Below are 10,847 nucleotides of genomic sequence, written 5' to 3'. Positions count from 1 at the left end.
CTGCACCACCACATATTTCTTTACGTAAATCGCCATGCATAACTAAGTGTTTTAACATTAATGCTAACTTAAATTCTTAAAAGTAAATCATGCTATAAACACTTAAAACTTACAGACCGGTAGCGTGGATTTTCGAGCTCGCATAGCAGTAATGACCCCTCCAAGGACCGTGCTTTGATACCAACTGAAACGACCCTAACTCTCTAAATATAAATAAATATGCGGAAAATTTTTTTTTTATACCTACTAAGTAAAAATATGTACATACATGCCCATACATATATGCACAGAATAAATAGATTTAAAAATAAATAACTTAAATAAAAATGAAACCTTTAATAAATTAAATATCTGAGTCAAACATTTAATAAAATACTGACATAAGCAAAATAAATAAAATTTGCATGCACTGAAAATATTTAAATAAAATGAGTAATAATATCCACCACTGAAAATAAATAAAATGTATGACATGATAAAAATATTCAAAACATGACGTAGACTCAGACAACGGTCACGGGGTTACTGCTTGTCCGCTCATAGTTCCTCGCCGCCGGTGGGTACTACATCCTCCTCTACGTACTCACCTGCATCATATCAGTGTAATGAGCCTAGAGGCCCAACATGCTAACATAACAAGAATTTAAAATAATTTAAATCACTTTAATACCAATACATAATATATACACGAATGAGCATGCTTAATAATATCATGAACATAACATAAACTTAAATTAAACTTGAATATCATAATAATACATAAACATTGTTCAGCAAAATATTTTCTAACATCGAAAGGTCGTATCCATAGTATAACCATACATACATTAAATACTGATCAGCGTGGTAAATCAACGTACGTGGCGGTGACGAATCACCTCTTAAATTGGCAGTAAACTGCCCTTCAATAGTTCACATATGGGGACGAATCCCTCTTAAATTGTCACACTACTTCAACTTCCAACATAAAAAAATTATTTTCTTTTGCTCAACCTTAAACATTAAATCATGCATAAAAATTATTTCATGAATGCATGTACTTAAATAAAATGTGTGTCCTTCATATATATTTAATTTAATTTCATACTAACATATAAATATTAAAAATAACTTCCATGCATAAAAATAATTAAATATATATTCAGGACACATGCAATTTCTCATGGGTTATACTGAACTGCTGGCCCTAACACTCAAGCCCATTTTTTCTTAAATTTTGGCCCATTAACACTGAGACTGACCCATTAACATTCTTAAGCCCATTAACACATTTCTAAGCCCAATAACAACTTAATCTGGCCCAATGGGCCCAAAAGCCCAAAGATTGGCCCAATAACTTCCATGGCCCCCCAAGCCCATAAGAATTATTGGACTAACTTAATTAAATTTATATAAGCCCAATAGTAATTAAATTCAACCCAAATAATTAAATTGAACCCAATTAAATTTTTGGATTTAATTAGGCCCATTTAACACTTAATTAAACTTAAAACTTAAAATAAAAATACCCGAGCCCGACTCACTTAACCCGGACCCGGACCCGGACCCACTAGACTTGACCCATGACTTATTGACCTCGACCCGGACCCAACAACCCGACCCGGATCACCCCAAACCCTAACAACCCGACGCCCCTCCCTTGTTTCTTCTCGGCCGCCCCTGGCCGGAGCTCCACCGCCCAGACGTAGCCCACGTTTGGGTGGTCCTAACCTGCCCTGGCTCGGCCTCAACCCTTCACCCTAGCCCAAGGCCGAACCCTCCTTCCAGAAACCCTAACCTGCGCACCCCATGGCTACTTCTTGCACCAGCTCGCCCAGGCCTCTACCTAGCCCATGACCGACCAAGACAAGCTAGCCTAAGGACCCCGACGAACCCCTTGACAGCCCTGACCAGCAGCCATGCACGCCCTTAACCAAAAACGTGAGCATGATTCCCAAAAACGTGAACAAGTGCATACATTCAACCCATCTCGATATTTTCTGAAATTTATTGAATAAAAAAAAATGATGCATACACACACACACGCATAAGCACTGATATGGCACAAAAATTAGAGAAAGAATCATGTCTTGCACCGTTGAATGGAAAGAAGAAGACATAGATGACGATTCCGGGACGACGGGGCGATGACAACCAACTTGGAGCTTGAAAAACCGATCACCAAAGGAGGCTTGGAGCTAAAATCGTCTGAAGAAGATGAAGGAGAGGTGGGGTGGCGGCTAGAAGCTTGAACGTAGGGTTGGGGTTTATTTTTGGGTGATTTTTGATTAATTAGAATATAGGATAATTAAAATATTAATAAGAGTTTTAAATATACAATATATATAACTTAAAAACTCTAAATAACAAGTAAAATCTGATACCAAAATTAAAATACCGAAATAATTATTTTAGGGAATTTTAAAGGTAATTAAAAGTCAATATTTTGGCTAATTTTGGATAAAAATGGACTCCTAAAATTATATAAAATTAAATACTTATAATTTTGAGAAAATAAACTCAAAATACTATTTTTGGGCTCTAAAAAGGCTCATGAAATAAATTGGATAAAAAGTTGTCATCTCTTCCATCCATGGTCCCGTCTACGCGATAAAATAATTAAATTTCCATAAATCATGAAAATCACTAATTATGGGTTAAATGCCTAAAAATAACTTAAAACATGCACAAATAATTCACATCATAATTTAACCCATAAATCTAAAATTTCAAATAAATAAATTTTCTAATTATGCATGCGAATTTACGTATTAAAAATACCGGGTGTTACATTTTGTATCTGGACACTCTATTCCATGGGACAGGTTTGCGGGTGGATGATGCGGGTGGATCCAGGAGGCACTAGGCAGTGGATGGCCAGCTAGAGCTTCGCCTAGGTTTTGTTATGATGTATTGGAATTAAACAGTGTTCGATTTGGTTGTATAATATTTGGAGTATTTGCAGATTCCTTTTTTTTTTGGGATTGTATAATGTTTATTACTTCCGCATTTATTTCTGTTTTAATGTCTATTTAAGTTAATTGCATGCTTAAGTTTCTGATTATTAGGTGATCTCGGTAAGGGTTACTACAATATATATAATAAAATATTAAATTAAGGTTTTAAAATAAAAAAATTATTTTTCAAAAAAAATTGAAAAACCAATTTTTTGGTTCTTGACCAGTTCTGTCTGTTCAACCATTAAAACGATTTTTGGGAGTGTTTCGGATTAAATCAGTGATGGGTTTCGGATCGAACCGGTTGAACCAGTTGGTAAAGTCCGATTTTGAAAACATAGCATTTAATTGTTGATGCCACAATAGACATCTTATCATTTCTCAATGCCACTTAAACATTTTTAGCTGTTACGTCAGCATTTTCTGATGTCACGTCAACACTCTATGAAAAATGACTAAAAATCAATTATAACTCAACTTATATGACCAAAATACAAAATTAAATACTTACATGATCAAAACACAAAATGGACAAACTTACATGACCATTTTGACTATATTCCATGAAATTAATAGATGAGTGAGGAATAGGATGAATGAAATGGAGAATCCACTAACTACAAACATATAGGCTCCCTGACAAAAAGGGCCAAGTTCAAAGTAAAGTCCACTTACCACAACATATAATGGACTTTACAAGTATTTAGGCTCATTTATGTAAATATATGAATATGAATATTATTTAAAATATATTGGTTAACCGATTTTTTTTAAAATTCTAGAAACCGAACTAATTTCATCTATATTTTAAAAGTAAATTCAAAACGAATTTCTGAACCAAACGAACCAAATTTTCGAAGTAATTCCGTTCGATCGGATAATTAGTTTAATTGATTCAATGTTCATCCCTCCAAACTGAGACAGCATAAAAATGTCGGTCACAAGATAACTTTTACCAAATCAAAATAAAATGAACACAAGTTATGAGATAGTGCATGAGTTGGTAAAATAAGTGAGTCATTGATTAGTAATCAGGTATTTGATTTTTTTTATTAATATTTTCAACGAGTTTGGCGTAAAAAAAAATTTCAGTACGATTTACCTGATTAACATGGTTTATAAGCTATTGTATTCGCACTCAGCCAAGAGCTTTATTTAACGCACACAAAAAGATAACAATCCATTTAATTCAATTAGGTCAATCCCAGTCGTAATTAATGGAGTATTATGTTTGCCACATGATTACAAGTCTAACCCAATATTCAGTTAAACACATTTTACATTCAAAGAACGTGCACAGTTTTCCAAAATCTCATATTAAAAGGTATCATAAATTCATAATCAATAAACTTTCACTCAATAGTCTCTAATTATTGATTAATTAAATTTTCCCTAACCCCCAAGAAGCAAAATTAACCACACAAACTTCCTTACACGTTTCGCATTCCCCTTCGGTTGTTAGTAACGCATAATTTTTGCTTTATCTAGGTTTTCGATATCTTCTGGGTAAATATTTTCTCAGTTAAAATATGAAACTTGCCCGAGATTAAGAAAAAATCCCAAGTTGTATAAATGTTTTATACAGAAGGATACATAAATTAATGGTTCTGTCATATTGGTATTATCTCAGTAGGAAATGTTCCACGGTATTCTCATTTGGTATATTGAAATAAATATCAATGGAATAAATACTGTAAGTGGGATTTTTAAAACAAGATTATATTAAATCCGTTTACCATAAATCATCTTAATTTCTTTCAATATTATAAAACGTCCTTGTTTGTTATGGTAAAGGAAAAAATGCAATGTATTTAAATTAATTAGATTCAACTGATTTGTTTAATAACACTTGCTTCTTAAAACACTATAAATTGGTTGTGAGGAGTAAACAGAAGTGCTTCTAATACACGCGTTGGCCATCTAATGATTATGGGTAGATCTCCCCAAATCTTGACTATCCCAGCCAAACCCTCCTTACATGAAACTCACAAATTCTATGCGTATCATTTCCTCAAACTAAAAATTTAAAAATCCTATTTATTATATTATAATTATATATATATATATATATATAAATACTTACATAGTCATTTTTCTTTTTGAAATAGTATATAATTATAATAATATAATAAAAAGTTAATTGCATCTTAAAATATATATTTTTTAAATTGCTATGTTGTGATCAGAGTCACGCGCAAACATAGAATATTGTGCCGAGATATAAAGGATGCATTTATTATTATTATTTGAAGGTATGATTATTATTATTATTATGCATTTTATATACATGTAAAGTATGGTCTTTTGGGGTAGCAATGTATTTAACTCTGCAACCTGGCACCTCTGCATGCTAATCTTTCCCTTTTTCTTTCTGATTTCTCGTCTTCTTCTTCTGCATTTGATTTTATTCAATCCAGTCTTTCATTTTCATTGATTTTGGGCCCTTATTAATTCTCTCCAGATCTGTGCTTTTTATTGATCAAGTAATTAACGCCTACCGAGAAAGTTGAGGAAAAACCCATACCCATTAAATTCAAAGTATAAAGATTTAAGCTTTATCGGGAGTTTTATGTTGGATTTTGTTTTGTTTTGGTTCTGTGGGCTTTCTTTGTTTTTCGGCGTAGAAAAATGAAGGCTGCTCACAATAATTCAGACAAGTTTACGTGGGATTCGGTGAGAAGCCCTGCGGCGGCGGCGATTGTGGTGGCGCCGGCTCAAAATAAGGGCTTGCCCAGGTTAATGGTATGGCTTCTTTTATTCGTTTCAATTACGTACTTGGTGTACACCCTGAAGCTACTTTCTTCTTCCCACAATTCTTGCGACGAGGACATATTCATCAACCGGCACAACACCATTCCTATTCTGGAGCCGGTGAGAGAATTCGTTTCGTCATCGGATGATGTCTCTGCGCCGTTGCAATTGGGCGGCGGAATCAAAAAAGTAAAAATTCGTGAAGATTTTACCGAACAAAACAGAACCGGGTTAGAACACATAGTATTCGGCATTGCAGCTTCGGCCAAGCTTTGGAATAAGCGGAAAGAGTACATAAAACTATGGTGGAAACCTGAGAAACAAATGCGAGGGATTGTTTGGCTTGACAGCCGCGTGAAACCTTACAAAAACGAGAGCGGAAGCCTCCCGGAGTTGAGAATTTCCGGTGACACTTCGCGTTTCGCTTATAAGAACAAACAGGGCCACCGTTCTGCAATCCGGATTTCGAGGATTGTTTCCGAGACTTTTAGGTTAGGAATGGATAATGTGCGATGGTTTGTAATGGGAGATGATGATACCGTGTTTGTTACTGATAATTTGGTCAGAATTTTGAATAAATACGATCATAATCAGTATTATTATATTGGGAGTTTGAGTGAGAGCCATTTGCAGAACATATATTTTTCTTATGGGATGGCGTATGGGGGTGGAGGTTTCGCTATAAGTTATCCTTTGGCCAAGGCTCTGGAGAAGATGCAGGATAAGTGTATTCAGAGATATCCTGGATTGTATGGTTCTGATGATAGAATGCAGGCTTGCATGTCTGAAATTGGGGTTCCACTCACTAAAGAACTTGGTTTTCACCAGGTGAATTTATCATCTTTTCTATGTTATTCTTTTGAATTTTATGGATCTGGATTCTGTTGTTTCTTACAGCTTGTTTTAGTTGGATTTTGCTAATGGTGCATTTGATAGATGGTACTGGAAAATGGGTAAAGTTTTGTTGCGGGAACCTTATTTAATTACCCGAGTTTTGCTGTTTTTTTCCGAGTACTGTTCAATGTGAGACTGATAGTTTTATCCTTTTGCTAAAAGAATTTGAAAATTGCAGCTTTGGGCCTTGTGAATGTTAAAAAAATGCGTGGTGGATTGTAGGGAAATGTGTTTGTTGTTGAAATCTCTGGACCCATAGTTGTTGGGGTTTCAAAATCTGGAGTTTTTTTTAACTTAGGGTCTTGTTATTAACGAATAAAATCCAGGAATCCTATTAAATGCAAAACTGCATATGGACTACAATGAGGGGGTCCGACCAGGAATCGTCTGAAATGTTGGTTTGAGTCAGTTCGAGTCCATTCGAGTGTGTACTTTTAAAATCATAATTCTGGGTTCCACTTAATCATTCATCGTTCTTGATTGTGTGGCCAAGCATCAATCTAACAGTCTTGGTGGTTTGGACATGACTATGCAACACCGTCGTTACCTCAACCCACTGAAATTCAACATATATCGTTTTTTATTTTATTGTTGTTTTATAGAAATCTGGTTTTTGATTATGATTGGAATCATTGTTGCTTCTGTGCAACACCACTGTTTCCCCAACCCACTGAACTTAGTCAACAAATGTGATGGGAATTATTGTTGCTTTTGCTCAATCTCTTTCAAAAGTTTTGAAAGGTTTTTAATTAATTCTAACAGTGTATTCTTGGTGGATGACAATATAGTATGATGTCTACGGGAACTTATTTGGTCTTCTGGCTGCACACCCTATCACGCCATTGGTTTCTTTGCACCACCTAGACGTAGTTGAGCCAATATTCCCGAACGTCACTCAAGTGCAAGCCTTAAAACGGCTGAAACATCCAATGAACCTCGACTCTGCTGGCCTGCTGCAACAATCTATTTGCTACCACAAAGAAAATGACTGGACTTTTTCGGTTTCTTGGGGGTTTGCCGTTCAAATATTTCGCGGGGTTTTGTCAGCTCGGGAGATGGAGATGCCATCGAGGACTTTCTTGAATTGGTACAGAAGAGCGGATTACACTGCTTACGCATTCAACACGAGGCCTGTTATGAGGAACCCCTGTCAAAAACCATTTGTTTTCTACATGTCGAACGCAAGGATGGAGTCACAAACAAATCAAACAGTGAGCGAGTACACCAGACATCACATTCCTCATCCTGTGTGTAAATGGAAAATGGCTAATCCCAGTGATATCGATAGAGTGGAGGTTTACAAGAAACCCGATCCGCATCTATGGGACAGGGTAAGTTACATTCTCCCATCTTTAGAGCCTAAGCATAATCTAGCTCTCTCTGCAAACGTTTTAAACCACAAATGCTTATTGATGCATGCTTTTCAAAATTTTACATGTATGATCTTCAGGGTACAGAAATGGAGCTTTTGTTTTGTTTTGTTTTGTTTTGTTTTGTTTTTTGTGGCTTGAAAATTGTTATTATTTTGCAGTGGAAGGGCCATGCTTTTCTTTCAAAAAAAGTATTATTATTAATTTTTAATATCGTTGGGTGTATCTGAGGAGAGAGGGGGGTGACTACAAATTTTATAAATTATTTTTAGGAATTTTATATTTCGCCACCGATCTGTGGATCCAATGTTAAATTATTGATTCATCCGCCATGCTTGTATGTGCGCAAGACTATTTAATCACCTACTCAAAAGAAAACAACACCGCAAGAGTCAACTTTAGTTAGATTTCATTGTCCGGAATAATCTATACCGACAATGCCATAAACTAATAAAAGTTTAATCTGACACCACAGTGGCTATATGATACTAACATGTAATTTGTTTAATAGTCAAATGCTTTTTGATCTTAGAACCTTTGATTTATACTGTATCCGGTTAAATCTTTACCAAATGCCAATTTTGAGTTGTTTTTTCGGTTTGGGCAGTCTCCAAGGAGGAACTGTTGCCGCCTCTTGAGCTCGAAGAAGAAAAGCTTGATCTTGGAGGTTGGTGTATGCAAGGAAGGTGAGATTAGTGAAGTATGATATTTGGGATATGCTAACTATGTTATAACTTGAACCTCTTGCGATCCGGCGCCATTTCTTGATTCATCACATTCACCTTTTGAAAATTTCTTGGCACATTCACTGGGGAGAAATCAATGTAAAGTTGTGCTGTAGATGTTTTCAATTTGGTTCTAGAAAATCTGTGTGATATGAAGCGCTCAGGATTTTCGGATATTTCTGGACTACTACCATTTCTTTTTTCAATGTACCTCGTTGGTTGGAGTTAAACGGGGACGATGGGACAATCTGATCCACAGAACGAAAACATTCAAATTTAATCTATTGAAATCACAGAAATCTACTTGGTTTCAATTCAATTATTTCAACCTCTCGTTGTATCTATATTTACATGTATTTTAATCTATATAATATAATTGTTTTACAACCTAGAAGCTTTATTGTTTAGTCTTTGCCTCTTTGCAATGGATATATATTTATCTTAGTTGATTTGTTTGTGTACTTTTGAAACTATTTATTCTTCTTGTCAAACAAATTTCGACCAACTTTTTTTGGGTAGAAAGCATTAGAAACTTTGACAAAGTTACGGTGGACTCCTAAAATCATGGCATGTGACTATGTACTAAGATTCTTCTTGGGAATTAAGAGTCGATCCAGCTTATCGTACGCATTAAAACACGCTTTTGAACTCCAACTGAGCTGTTAACCATTTTGCCTGATATTTTACAAAATAAGCAAATATTGGACCAAAAAGGTAACAGACAAAGATACATGAAGTGATATTTTTGCGTAGTAAATATAGACGAACTGACAAATTGATATGGCATCACATTGGACAACCCATTCCTCATTTAATCTCGAGTGTTTCTTGGATGACAAATCCAGTCCCCTCCACTCCATGCCGTATAAAATGAAATTTTTAAACTTTTGTTTTCTCGACACTTAGACATGGTTGAATTCATGCTACCCATTATCATAATAGTTGAATCAACATTAATTTTACTAGTAATTTGCATCTTTTTTTTTCCTTGCATTTATGTATTTGACACTCACTATTAATAAGGATGACATCTCGTTAACCCTTAAGTATAGAAGACACTTTCGTAATGAGACATAATCGGAAAACATGGAGCTAGTTTGGAGCCGTTAAAAGGCTAAAGTAAAAAATAAAACTTGAAGCCAAAGCGGCATATGATGATGAGTTTTGGTCAAACATGTAATTAATGGAAGCGGCACCAATCGGATGATATCAATTGATTTAACAAAAACTTATATTGTCGGCATTAATAGTCCAGTTCACTAATTTGCATTGGAAAAAGGCTCCATTTGAATGCGACCTCTATGAGTGTGACCTCTTTTATTTCATTCTCTTGCTTTAATTTAAATTTAAAACTAGTAAATACACAGGATGCAGTCCACACACGTCTACGTAATCTAATTAGTTTAAACTCTTTATTTCACTTATCTAATGAGTTATTATTTTGTTTTTATTGTTTTGAGATAATGAATTTTCATTTAAAGTTTGTTTTTGTCTGGTACTTCAAATCATACAAAAATTATTTGCTTCAAATCACCCATAATGACTTGCATTCTCGTATATATTTACTAGAGATGAGCATTCGGTACTCAAAATCGAACTAACCGTAATGAATTGATATGGATTTGTGGGTTCACTCGACCGTAACCAAAGTGTTTTCTTAAAAGAGAGATTCAAACACGGGAGTTGTTACAAGTTGGCCGAAGATGTCTCAGCTTAATTTTTATCTTTCAGTGAATGAATCTAATCATTTTTCATTGGCTCGAATCAACTCGATAAGATTTCGACAAGTTTCTAAAACAAGATTTTAACCTATACTTCAATTGATAAAAAGTTTTTGAAAGAAATCGTATTGTAATTGTAGGTTAAAAATAAAGAGTCAGTGTTGTCCGTGGTGTCTCAACATCAATGACAACACAGTGCAGCGAAAAATAAACAAAAATAAATAACACAAGAAATTAATTTTGCACGAGTATAAAAACTCGTGCGGGTGCCTTAGGGCTAAATATCACTAGTAAACGTAAAATTAGTCTTACAAAATAATCCTAGTGATTTTACGAAAAAACATTAAATCCTAAATTTCTCAACAAGTTGATAAATCAAACTTGCATCATAAATAAATCAGAGTAAAAACAATAGATGCAACTCCCATAGCCTAAATTTGAAGAGACACA

At 34.7% G+C, this 10,847-nt stretch overlaps 1 protein-coding gene across 1 annotated transcript; it reads left to right on the top strand.

The window, feature by feature from the left end:
• Positions 1–5,215: 5,215 nt before the first annotated feature.
• Positions 5,216–9,016, top strand: LOC140874272 (uncharacterized). The gene is made up of 3 exons (XM_073277547.1): positions 5,216–6,515; positions 7,370–7,912; positions 8,559–9,016. The coding sequence occupies exons 1-3, from the start codon at positions 5,565–5,567 to the stop codon at positions 8,655–8,657; spliced, it is 1,593 nt and encodes a 530-aa protein (XP_073133648.1). The 5' UTR covers positions 5,216–5,564; the 3' UTR covers positions 8,658–9,016.
• Positions 9,017–10,847: the final 1,831 nt, after the last annotated feature.

Source organism: Henckelia pumila, chromosome 1 (genome assembly GCF_033568475.1).
Source record: "Henckelia pumila isolate YLH828 chromosome 1, ASM3356847v2, whole genome shotgun sequence".
Lineage (NCBI taxonomy): Eukaryota > Viridiplantae > Streptophyta > Magnoliopsida > Lamiales > Gesneriaceae > Henckelia > Henckelia pumila.
This window is presented reverse-complemented; position numbering and strand designations above follow the sequence as displayed.